We start from the raw sequence: 13,527 nt of genomic DNA, 5'->3' as shown, positions 1-13,527 counted from the left end.
TACCCAGAATACCCAGAATGATAGTTCTATTTTTAGATTTTGAGGAACTTCCACACTGTTTTCTGTAATGGCTATACCAGTTTACACTACCACCAAAAGGGTACAATAATTCTCTTTTCTCCACATCCTCACCAAAACATATCTTTAATTTATTTAATTTTTTGATAATCACCATCCTAATAGGTGTGAGGTGATATCTCAGTGTAGTTTTGATTTGCGTTTCCTTGATGATTAGTAAGGCTGAGAACTAGTTTTATATACCTATTGGCCACTTGCTTTTTTTAAAACTGTTTATTCAGGTCCTTTGCCTATTTTTAATCAGATTTTTCATTTTTATGCTGTTGATTTGTATGAGTTACTTATGTATTTTGAATATTAACCCCTCATTAGATATATGGTTTGCAAATATTTTCTCCCAACACATAGTTTGCCTTAGGAATAAATTTAACCAAGGATATGAAAGATCTGTACCCTGAAATCAATAAAGCATTGATGAAAGAAATTGAAGAAGATACAAATAGATGAAAAAAATATTCTTTGTTCATAGGTTGGAAGAATTAATATTGTTAAAATGTCTATACTATTCAAAGTGATATACAGATTCAACGCAATCCTTATCAAATTCCAGGGACATTTTTCATAGAAATAGAAAAAAATCTAGAATCTATATGGAACTACAAAAGATCCCATATAGCCAAAGCAATCTTGAGAAAGAACAAATTTAGAGGTATCACATTTCCATAAAAACAGACACATAGACCAATGGAACAAAACAGAAAGCCCAGAAATAAGCCCAAGCACATACAGTCAACTAATTTTTGACAAAGGCACCAAGAATTACACAATGAAGAAAGGATAGTTTCTTCCATAAATGGTGCTGGGAAAACTTGATATCCATATACAAAAGAATGAAATTGGACCCTTATCTCATACCATACACAAAAATAAACTCAAAATATATTAATAACTTAAGCATAAAAACTTAAATTCCTAGAAGAACACATAGGAAAAAAGCTTCTTGACGTTGGCCTTGGCAATAATTTTTTTTGTACATGACACCAAAAGTTCAAGCAACAGAAGCAAAAATAAACAAGTTGGACTACATCAAACTAAAAAGCTTCTGCACAGCAGCAAAGGAAACAATCAAAATGAAAGGCTAGGGGCTTCCCTGGTGGCGCAGTGGTTGAGAGTCTGCCTGCTAATGCAGGGGACACGGGTTCAAGCCCTGGTCTGGGAGGATCCCACATGCCGCGGAGCAACTAGGCCCGTGAGCCACAACTACTGAGCCTGTGCATCTGGAGCCTGTGCTCCGCAACAAGAGAGGCCGCGATAGTGAGAGGCCCACGCACCGTGATGAAGAGTGGCCCCTGCTTGCCACACTGGAGAAAGCCCTCGCACAGAAACGAAGACCCAGCATAGCAAAAATAAATAAATAAATCTGTTCTTAAAAAAAAAAAAATGAAAGGCTATTTACAGATTGGGAGAAAATTGCAAATCACATATTCTAATATGAAATTACAATGAAATATGACTTATTATAGTCATATAATAAGTGAAACTGAAACTCTTTCTAAGAACAAAATTTTGGAGTTTGCCCCCAAAGAGAAACTTTGACCTTGTTATTTTTTGTAATGCTTACTTAAAAAATCTCACAACTTTGATTTATCTCATTCTAGCATCCCTGTAAGGCCTGGTCTTTTCTACAGCACATTCATAATTTGAACAATCTTTTGTGTTAAGAAATGAAGACAGCCTAGCATAGGAAAAAGACTGAAATTCAGCATGAAACAGGCTTGCATCTGAGTTTTTGTTCTGTTACTCATGAAAACATGAACTTGGACAATTTATTTAGACTTCTTTTTTATTTTTTATTGAGGTGAAATTCACATATCATTGAATCAAGTATTTAACTGAATACTTTAGTGGCATTTAACACACTGACAATCTTCTGCAACCAACACCTCTATCTATTTCCAAAATATTTTCATCACCACATACCATCTGCCCATTAAACAGTTGCCTCTTTATTCTTTCCCATCAACTCCTGGCAACCAACATTATGTGTTCTATCTTAATGGATTTGCCTATTCTGGATATTTTATATGAATAGATTTATTCAATAGGCAACCCTTTCTGTCTGGCTTGTTTTACTTAACATAATGTTTTCAAGGTTTGTTGTAACATGCATCAGTATTTCATTCCTTTTAATGATGGAATCATATTCCACTGTATGTATATACTCCAATCTGGTTTATCTATTCATCCATTAAAGGACATTTGGGCTCTTTCCACCTTTTGGCTATTGTGAATAGTTCTGCTATGAACATGTGTGTACATGTATTTGTTTGAGTACCTGTTTGCAGTTTTGGGGGGTACATATTTATTCTGATCTATATGGTAATTACATGTTTAATTTTTTTTAGGAACTGCCAGTTTCCATAGTGGCTGAAACAATTTACATTGCCACCAGAAATGTATGAGTGTTTTAGTTTACCTATGTCCTCACAAATGCTTGTTACTTTCTATTTTTTGACTATAGTCATCCTAGTGGGTGTAAAGTGGTACCTCACTGTGGTTTTAATTTACATTAATTTCCCTAGTGACTTATGATGCTAGATATCTTTTCATGTGTTTGTTAGTTATTTGTGTGTTTTCTTTAGAGAAATGTCCATTTAAGTCCTTTGTCCATCTTTAATTGGGTTGTCTCTTTGTCATTGAGTTGTAAGAGTTCATTATATATTCTGGATGCTAGATCCTTATCAGACATATGATTTGCAAATATTTTCTCCCATTCTTTGGCTGTTTTTATATGTTCTTAGTTAGTTGGCTGTTTTGAGTTGGCTGTTTTTACACGTTCTTAATAATGTCCTATATTCACAAATACTTCAATCCAAGTCCAATTTATCTACTTTTTCTTTTGGTGCTCATACCCTTTGTCACATCTAAGAATTCACAGCCATAGCCAAGCTATTGACTTGTCCCTATGTTGTCTTCTAAGAGAATTATGGTATTAGTTCTTATAAAGTAGTTTATCCATTTTGAGTTAAATTTTGTATATGATATAAAATAGGGATCCAACTTCATTCTTTTGTGGGTGGATATCCAGTTGTCCTAGTACAATTTGTTGAAGAGACAGTTCTTTACCCCACAGAATGGTCTTAACACTCTTGCCAAAAGTCAATGTGTTATAGACATATGGACTTATTTCTGGATTCTCAATTCTGTTCCATTGATGTATATGTTTATCCTTTGGCCAGTACCACATGGTTGTGATTACTGTAGCTTTGTAGTAAGTTTTGAAATTGGGAAATGTGAAGTCTGTTTGCAGAATTCCCTCTTCCTCAAGGTAGGTCAACTGTTTCCTTAATGTTTTCAACTGGTTGGATGTGGCCCATCAATATTATAAAGAGCAACTTGCTTTATTCAAAGTCTACTGATTTAAATATTTATCTCATCTAAAAAATGCCTTCTCAGCATCAAATATCTAGGTACTTAGATACATAAGTATGTATGTATCTAGGTACATACATACATACTTACATACATTTTAAGTTGATACATAAAATGAACAATCTCAAGTATTGATATGTGCTATAAATGGATGAATCTTAAAAATATCATTCTAAATAAAAGAAACCAGAGACAAAAGTTGCATATTGTGTGATTCCATTTTATAAATTACCCAGAATAGGCAAATTCATAGAGATGAAAAACAGATTAGTGGTTGTAAAATGAATTGGGAGTGATGCTAGTGGGTATCCTTTTGGTGTGGTAAAATATTCTAGAACTAGGGCTTCCCTGGTGGCGCAGTGGTTGAGAATCCTCCTGCCGATGCAAGGGACGCGGGTTTGTGTCCCAGTCCGGGAGGATCCCACATGCCGTGGAGCGGCTGGGCCCGTGGGCCGTGGCCGCTGGGCCTGCGTGTCTGGAGCGTGTGCTCTGCAACGGGAGAGGCCGCGACGGTGAGAGGCCCGCATATCGCCAAAAAAAAAAAAAAAAAAAATTCTGCAACTAGATAGTGGTAATGATCATACCACATTGTGAATGTACTAAATGTCACCGAATTATATACTTTAAAATGTTTAAAATGCTCAAAATCACAATTCTATGCCATTTCATACCCATTAGGATGACTGTTATAAAGGAAAAAAAAAAAAAAGAAAATAGCAAGTGTTGGAGAGGATGTAGAGAAATTGGAACCCTTGTGAATTCCCGATGAGAATGTAAAATGGTGCAGCCACTGTGGTAAATGGTATGGTAATTCCCAAAAATTTAAAACTAGAATTACCATGTGATCCAGGAATTTTACTTCTGCATATATATACAAAAGAAATAAAAGGTTAGATATTTGTACACTCAGGTTCATAGCAGTATTATTCACAATAGCCAAAAGGTGGAAGCAACCCAAATGTCCATTGATGGATGAGTGTATAAACAATAAACACGTGACTACCTAGATTAGTCAAATTCATAGAAACAGAACGTAGAATTGGTTGTTGCCAGGGGCTGGGTTGAAGGGAAAATGGGGCATGTTTAATGGGTAGAGAATTTGACTAGATACGTCATATAAGTGGAATCATATAATATTTGTCCTTTTGTGATTGACTTATTTCACTTAGCATAATGTTGCTAAGTTTCATTCATAGTGATGGTTGTTCAAAAGTTTAATGAATGTCCTTGAATGTCCTTAAGGCCACAAATCTGTACACTTAAAAATAGTTAAAATGAAAAATTTTATGTTACGTATTGTATTGGCCAAAAAGTTTATTCGGATTTTTCTGTATGAGGTTACAGAAAAACCCAAACAAACTTTTTGGACAACAAGATATATTTTATCACTTTTAAAAAGATGTTTAAAATAATGATTTTTATGCATATTTTACTCTTCCTCACCCCAAAAATTTGAACTAGGACATTGTTGAGCAATGTTTTATATATGAGAAGGAGTGGAACACAGATATAAGTACCATAGTGATATTTGTATGACTTAGGGTTCAGTTTTATCTCTGCTATTTGGCACCCTGAACAAGCCAAGTACAGTCTCACAGGCTCAGTAACATCTGAAGAACACTGATATTTCCTTGTGTATGTATCTTAGACGTGGAATATGGAAACATTCAGAATAAAAGATAGCTACTGATTTTTATCATTATCGTCATCGTCACTGTCACATTGCTGTCATCATATTATCTTGTGCTGCCACCACTGTCATTACATTTGAATGATGCATTATGATATCATATGAGTGTAAAATGATGCATTCCATAATAGTTTTTTTTTTTAATTTATTCAGGAAACTTCCTGAGTGCTTACTCTCCACTACACTCTCTATGATGGGTAGACCCTAGTTTGGGGAAGATAGATATGAAAAAGTAACTGGCTAAATCACTGGGTTGAATGAGTGTGAAAGCATAAGGGCAAAATGGAAGGAATTATCATTTTTTCCAAGCACCAGGGGATTTTAGAGAAGGATAATGTTGACATGGTCTGAAGCTGTTAGAGACAGCTTCAAGGAGGAAACTGAACCCACACTGTGCCTCACAGGAGGGGGAAGAGACAAACTAGTTGTGAGAAGGCGAGTAATTGTGATGGTACATGGGTGGGGGCACCAGGCCATGGTGCATCACACAAAGGCAAGATCCTGGTGGTAGTGAGGGATTCATACAAGGCAGATGGAGACAAGTAGGGAAAGGATGGCTGACATAAGCTGTGGAGAACTTTGAAGACCACAGTGAGATATTCTTTAGGAAGTAGTGAGCCATTGAGTGTTCCTTAGCAGAAGAGAGGCCTTAGGAAGGTCAATCTAGAGGAAGATTAATATCAGATATTTCAAGATTAAAAGAACTAGACTGTTTAAATTTGAATCCTAGCTCTACATCTTACTATCCTAGTTAATTTGGGCAAATTATTTAAAGCCTGTGTAGTTCCAAATACTTATACGTAAAATGAAACTAATAAAAACACCTGCCTCAAAGGGCTGTCATGAAGGCTAATTGAGATCATACATGCAACAATCTCAGAACAGTCCTGTAAAGAGTAAGAGCTCAATAAATGTTAGCTGTTATTGTATGTGGAAAGAACTAGAAAAAGGAAAAATGAAGCAACCAACTGAGATATTATTTCTAGAGTTCCATCTGTACTTTGATTTTGGGCAATGGGAAAGAGAAAGAAGGGCTGGAGAGAAGAGGTAGAAGATTTAACAGTTTTCAATAAGGAGAGATTTGAGGCATTATTTCCTTGTTTTGTTTCCTTTTCCCATCTCTTTATTTTCTTGACCACAGCCAGAGAGAAGTATGCATATTTCTCTGAATTTCTTATGTCTTAATGAGATGGATAGACTTAGAGTCTGTCATACAGAGTGAAGTAAGTCAGAAAGAGAAAGACAAATACCGTATGCTAACACATATGTATGGAATTTAAGAAAGAAAAAAGTCATGAAGAACCTAGGGGTAAGACAGGAATAAAGACACAGACCTACTAGAGAATGGACTTGAGGATATGGGGAGGGGGTAGGGTCAGCTGTGACAAAGCGAGAGAGTGGCATGGACATATATACACTACCAAACGTAAGGTAGATAGCTAGTGGGAAGCAGCCGCATAGCACAGGGAGATCAGCTCGGTGCTCTGTGACCACCTGGATGGGTGGAATAGGGAGGGTGGGAGGGAGGGAGACACAAGAGGGAAGAGATATGGGAACATATGTATATGTATAACTGATTCACTTTGTTATAAATCAGAAACTAACACACCATTGTAAAGCAATTATACTCCAATAAAGATGTAAAAAAATAAAATAAAAAAATAAAGCAGGGGCTTCCCTGGTGGCGCAGTGGTTGGGAGTTCACCTGCCGATGCAGGGGACGTGGGCTCGTACCCCAGTCCGGGAGGATCCCACGTGCCGCGGAGCGGCTGGGCCCGTGGGCCGTGGCCACTGGACCTGCGCGTCTGGAGCTTGTGCTCCGCGACGGGAGAGGCCACGGCAGTGGGAGGCCCGCATACCGCAAAAAATAATAATAAAATAAATAAATAAAGCATGTTGGTAAAAAATTTGACAAAAATACAGATTATCCAATAAGCCGATCATGATACAGTAAGTTGAGTTTTCATTATGGATCTGCCTGTATGAATTTGGCCAACTAACATACCTTCTGAAAAGTCAGGCTTCAGCTTCCCCATACATAAAAGTACAAGTTTGGTTTACACAGTATTTACCATGTTGCTCTTAAGAGATGTTAATAGGAGTGCCAGAAAAGTGGCCAATGTTTAAATAAGTTTACAAAATGTTTTATATTATATTTTCTTCCCAGAAGTTTAAAAAGTGCATTGGCATATTAACAGCTCTGAGAATTTTTCCAGTGAAAATGCCTGTGGAATTACATTCATCTCAGCACCTCTTAATTTACTTTATTTTTTTTTTTTTTTTTTTTATAATATAAACAGACAGTATCCACATAGTTTATTTCTCACAGTTCTTCTGACAAATGAACATTATTCAAGAACATACTGTATACACAGATAAGAAGAAACATACAAAATGTTTTAAATGATGCACAACAAAATCCAGCAGTATAAAAGAATGCATGTGAACTCTTGCTCACTGCACAGACTAAATTTAATCACTTGTTTAAATAGTAATAAAAATACAATCTTTTATGGATCTTGTGCAGACTACAAAAGAGGGAAATTATTACCATATATATGATTTTTCTATTAGGCAGTTTTCTTCTATGAGTTGCACTGACAACTCCAAATACAGAGGCAGAAGGCTGTGTATTTTAAAGGAATTAATGTTGTGAATTAGAGACTTTACACGGTTACTACCACTGGCACTTTTCACCATAGTTTGTACACATCACATGATCATCTTATATAACATTACATTTAAAAAATATATCTGAGTGACAATTTTATAACATTCACACACCATGAGTTGGTTAAGGAAGCAATGCCACAGTTGCCTCCTGTAGTGCTTCACTGTTGGTAATAAGGACAGTTCATTGTGGTTAAAAGAAATTAGACATCAACATGGTTAAGCAGCTCCAATTTACTAAAGGCCATCAGTGGCCATCACTGGGACAGTGAGTTCTTTTAAAGTGTATATATCCTAGAAGCAAACACCATCATTGGTTAAAACTTTGTCTAAGGAAGTCAGTTTCTGTGCTGGAAACTATTTTCACAAAACTGAAAGCTACTAAACTGTTTTAATATAAATACTTTGTCTTCTCATTAGCATATTTATGACCAAGTTCTTTGAAACCTTTGGAATTTACTCTCTCTTTAATATGTGCTCTCATTTCCATCTCACCCATTTAAGATCACCACCTAAAAGGCTTTAAGGTGGTGGCGCGAATTTCACCAGGGAAACCCTTTTGCTCACCAGGAATGTTCAGCTGCTGAACAGTGATCTAGAGCCACAACGGTGCAGAGCTGTTGACGAGAACACTCAGGAAGCTGTCATGCTGTGAGTGTCATTTCAGGGAAAGTAGAGAATCTTTCCAAACTGTGCACATAATTCACAATGATACCATTGCTATGTGTTGAAGAGGACTAGTATATGATGTTCTCTTCCATGTCATCTGTTTGCTGGAAAGTAGTTTGGGTCAAGGTAATTATAACTGGTGCCCTGGGACACACAGTAGTCTCTGTCTAAGAATGTCTCTGACCTATAAACAGGTTCTAGTTGGTGATCTTCCTTGTGAATATCTGTTTCATGAAGGCAGTCTGAACAAGAATCACAGAAATCCAAAGACATTTCTGGAGGACAATCCTGGCAGTGCCACCGAACACCCTGGATAGGTTCTATGCCACAGTTATCACACTTGAAGCCCACATGTTGCACAAATCCACTTTCAGCTTGCATTTGCTGAAGTTTCTATTTTTTTAACTTTTTAAACTGTAATAGTTCCTTATATTCAGGTAAATTCCTATACATAATAGGAATACTTTCTTCATCTGATGCCTCCTCCATAGCAGTGTTCATGTGGCTACGAAAACAGGATCGGTCATCATCTTCATCCATATACACTGGTGGTTCATGGGAAGTCATGAAAGTGGAAGGTTTAAAGAGATGCTTATTAAGGGGGTGCTGTCGTCTGCTTGTTGAAGACTTTTTGGAGTATATATATAAGTTTGGTGTTCTGCCTGGGACTGGAATGCCAGCTTTAGTTAGTTTTATGAAATACTTCTGCACTCGGCTGGCAACCTGCTTTGCTGTCCTATTGCCCAGTTCATCTGCTATCTTCTGCCAGCGTCGAGATTCTACTTCTTCAGGAGGGTATTTCAAGAGTAGTTGTTCAAGCTTTTTCTGTTCTTCAACAGTCCACAACTGGTTAAATGTTTCAGGTTTGGTATCATCACACAGGCGTCCTCTTATCATCTGAGGACGACTGTTTGAGCCTTCTGGACCATCACTCAAAGGCAACATAGAGTATGAAAGGGACTCTCCATCCTTCCTAGGATCTAAAGGACTTTTTGGTCTAGCAGGTAAACCTACTTTATCAAAAACTAGCTTAACTCTCCTAGTATGTCTTTTGCGATTTTTAAATTCTCTTTCAAAGTTCCCAAGGCTATTGGTATATTGGTCCCATACAATCTCGGGCAATTGAACAACTCTCTGTGGATATGGAAGCTCTATATCAGCCTTCTTCTGGAGTTTTTCCACAAATCCAATGGGATTTTTTAGTGCTTCTCTCTGATGTCTGCCTAAGCTTTCAAGGTCCTGGACTGCTTGAGAACGCTGAGCCTCGAGTACAGCAATCGTCTGTAACAGTCTCTGATAATCTTTGTTGTGTTTCAGTGCCACATGATCTGATTCAAAGTAATAAACATCAGGATCATCATCTTCCTCTTCTGTAATGTGCGGATTGGCACTCTCTTTGGCAGATGGCAAATGTCCAATATTGAGTCTTGCCTCTGAGGATGGCTTACTTAGTCCTTCACTCCCATAATTTTCAGAGTCACAACATATGCCTTTTTCATTGTGAGAAATTTCATCGGGATTTGTGACAGACTGACTTATATTATCACTAACAGGTGCATTTGTTTCACTGGGATTAAGATTATTCTCCTCAAGTTGTCCATTTTCTCTGCAAGGAGAACTGTTTTTAGTGGGACTACCTCTGGTAGGGGCCGCCCTCCGGGGTGAAGTTCTCAGAGTATACCGATGTTCTTGAGGTTCTGATAAAGACATCATTTGAGCCGAAATACAGTCTAGAACAGAAGATGATTCTGGTTCTCCGGAGACTGGCATACTCTCAAGACTTGTGTCCAGGGCGTTATTGGTGTTTTCATTACACTGCTCTTTTGAGGCACTGCTATCTCCCACCACATCTACTTCCTCCTCAGAATCCCTTAAAGATGAATGAATTTCAGAAAAGGGGCCTGTAGCTGGCTCAGTAGTCAGCTGATTAACATGTTCCACAGGCAGGCAGGCAGTTACTATTTTGTGGTCCTCCAACTTGACCTGCACTTCTGAATTTGTGCAAGGCACGTTATGGTCTATATAACTGTCCTCCTTCCTACTACCAAGGAACATTGAAGTGTGGGTATCCGAATCCCCATTTTCAGCTACTGATTTCTCCTGCAACACATAGGAACCAGTGCTATTTTGTTTAGTGTTCCCATCGGACTGACAGTCATCACAGTTTACAACAGCTGAATCACTGTCATCAACACCATTGACAGCCAAATAGCCCGTGATTTCTTCAACTACTGTAGAATTAAGTGGCCCTTCCTCACTGACATTCACCTTTTTAATTTCCCTTTTCTCACAATCATCCAGTATAAGACATCGACAAGCTCGTTTAGTCCCTTGAAAATCTGCATCATTGTCCACTACTGTACTCCTCTGTTCTACTGACTCCTTGTCTGATTTTATAGGTGAATCTTCTTCTGAACTGTTTGGTGCTTCAGATCTAAGACAACGCTTAATTCTTTTTAAAACTGGTGAAACAGGTTCTGTTTGCCTTCTTTCACAATTTTCTACAGACTGCCTTTCTATGTTATCTTTTTCTGAAGAAGGAAGTCCTCTTTTCCTAGGGCTTACCCATGACTCTCGAGTACTCTGCTGTTTTATATCAGTAGTTCTTCCATTATTATTTCCTTTCTGAATTTGCACAGGCTCTGGTCTCTTCTTTGGTGATCTTGATCGTACTTGAGAATGAGAAGAGATTTCTTCAGGATGAGCAATGCTACGATTCCTTAAAGTTCTACCACAAAAAGATTCATCCAAGCCGTTTAACCCCACTGTTGATCTTGTAACACGAGTAGATCGGGAAGCAGCCATACTATGGCAAGTCCCTACAATACGGTCATCATGATCCACTCATTGGGAAACCTGTATAACCAAAGATCTATCATTGTGGAAATATTATCTCTTTTCCTTATATCCTGAAGGAGTTGGAGCTATGATCTAGAATAGAGCTTAAGCATCATGGTTTCAGACTCTCAGCTTCAGCCATGGAGAATACTAGAACTTCCTAAATTCCTTTCTTTTTAAAAAGTGTTTCGCCTAGTATTTGATTCCCAAGCGTCTGCATTTATCTGTCATCACTGTTAATGTCCATGTTACACTGTGACTTCAGGTATTACTTATTTATATGGTTGTACTAGCACAACTTGATATCTTTCGGGCGGGGCCGAGCACCGCAGGCCACTCCGGGAGGCGCCGTCGCCGTGGCCGCTCTCCGCCCCCGCCACGGCACTGGCTCGGCTGGCCGCCGCCGCAGGAAGCTCGACCTTAATTTACTTTAGTATGGCGCATACAATCATCCCATAGAGCTGTGTGCCAAGGAGCCAGAAAACCCTTCTAAGGACTGCCCAACACAAACAAGCCTCTGTCTCTAACGCAGTGTTACACAATGTGGTTGCAGTGGGCTCTTAAGGCTACAGTGATGGCGTAGGTGGCTCACGCTAAGAGCTAAGTAGTTCTTAGTAGCTAAGAACTTTTCTCCCTCCTCTTTTACCTCTGCATATTGTACTTGCAGGTGAGAACAGAATACTTTCAAAGAATACTTTCAAAGTTAAAAATGCAAGAAGGGGCCCTGGAGACAATGCTTAACTGCTGGCTTTGAAACAGGGAAAGAAAGTCCTTCCCTGAAAATGTCAAATGCATCCCTCAGATATTTCCCATTATGAAGGTTCTCGTTTGGGGCAATTTCAAAATCTAGGAGGAAGGGTGAAAGGGAATTTTCTAATTTCTTTTCATCCCCCCAGGTAATAACAATCCTGAATGAGCTACTGAGCTGCCTCTTCTGCCAGGCTATTAACCTATGAGCACTCCTGCTGAGCTTCCCTCTCAGCTCAGAGAAGGAATTCTGGATGGACCAGGTGCCAGGCAAACAGTGCTTCTCTCTGCCAAGGAGCTGAGCTGCCGCTGATATTACTTCTCTTTACCTTTACTCCAAGGGCTTATTTTTCAAAATGAGAAATAGGCTGTGAGAAAAGACCTCTCCAAGAAGGTGAAAGGAATAGACTTCGTTCAATCTGGAGGGTGACAAAAGAAAGAGTGTGGAAAAGTAGCTATCTATAAGGGCCAAGAGAGGTTAGACAAAGAAGAGGCTGTTTGTTCTCATTAGGAAGTGGAAATGGACTTGTAAGAATTGGCTTATAGGAATAAGTATGCTTTGAGGTTAAATATGAAAAGAAAGTGAAAGGAGAACCCCCAAAATATCAGCACAATGACTGGATAGTTGGATGGACAGACAGATGGACAAATGGATGGGTGGATGGATAGATGGATGGGTGGATAGATGGATGGGTGGAGAGATGGAGATCACATCTGAAATCTGATAGAAAAGTGACTATGTTTGGGGTGACAAAGAAAAAGTTTAGGTTAAGAGTAAAATTGTCAAAAATTGTCCCTTTCAACAATGGGGACTTTAAGCTAGTTTTCCATGTCAATTATACTCACTCCAATGATTAAAATATGGAATGCTTAATAATAATACCCATGTTTTCCTTTTTTGGCATATATGTCATCTCATGTTGTCTTATTTTATTTCTCTTATGGATTTTGTGAGCTAAGTATCACCTCCCACATTTTATATGTAAGGAAATTGAGGCTCAGCTCCCTTGTCCATTGAAGTTGATACCAACAATTGTAAGACACACTATTATTTTATGAACCATTGAGAAACAAAAGTCATGGTTAGTATAGAAGTAAGATACATCCCCAATTCAGAAATGTTTATAAAGGGGGGAAGCAGTGTGTCCTGATGGATGGAATATTGTAGGTTGGGCAGGTGAGTATAGCCTGCCCAGCACGCATGAGAGAGCTCTGGGTTATGAAGCTGGCCTGCTCCCTACACTCACAGCAGTCTCCTCAGCTCTTCCCCCTCATCTCACTCACCCTGACCAGCCCGGGCCCTGCATCCTTCCTGAGGATCGACACCTTTCTGGTTCACAGTCCTGCTCTGTGCTTGCACATAGCTTTTGATACCTCCTCCAGACTTTGTGTGTGTTCTCTTCTCACTTTGACTATCTTGTAACCAAGCCTCATGGATGGACAATATCTTGGGAATGATCAGA

The 13,527-nt window shown here is 38.6% G+C and overlaps 1 protein-coding gene across 1 annotated transcript; it reads right to left on the bottom strand.

Annotated features, from left to right (window-relative positions):
• Window positions 1-6,551: 6,551 nt before the first annotated feature.
• LOC307187902 (ZZ-type zinc finger-containing protein 3-like) lies at window positions 6,552-11,704 on the bottom strand. The gene is given in 2 exon segments (XM_079924428.1): window positions 6,552-8,872; window positions 8,876-11,704. Coding segments are annotated over 2 exon segments (2,709 nt in total). The 5' UTR covers window positions 11,285-11,704; the 3' UTR covers window positions 6,552-8,572.
• Between the last annotated feature and the right edge of the window lie 1,823 nt (window positions 11,705-13,527).

This window comes from Stenella coeruleoalba, assembly GCF_951394435.1.
Source record: "Stenella coeruleoalba genome assembly, chromosome: 6".
Taxonomy (NCBI): domain Eukaryota; kingdom Metazoa; phylum Chordata; class Mammalia; order Artiodactyla; family Delphinidae; genus Stenella; species Stenella coeruleoalba.
The sequence above is the reverse complement of the archived record's forward strand: the minus strand, read 5'-3'. Positions and strand labels throughout refer to the sequence as shown.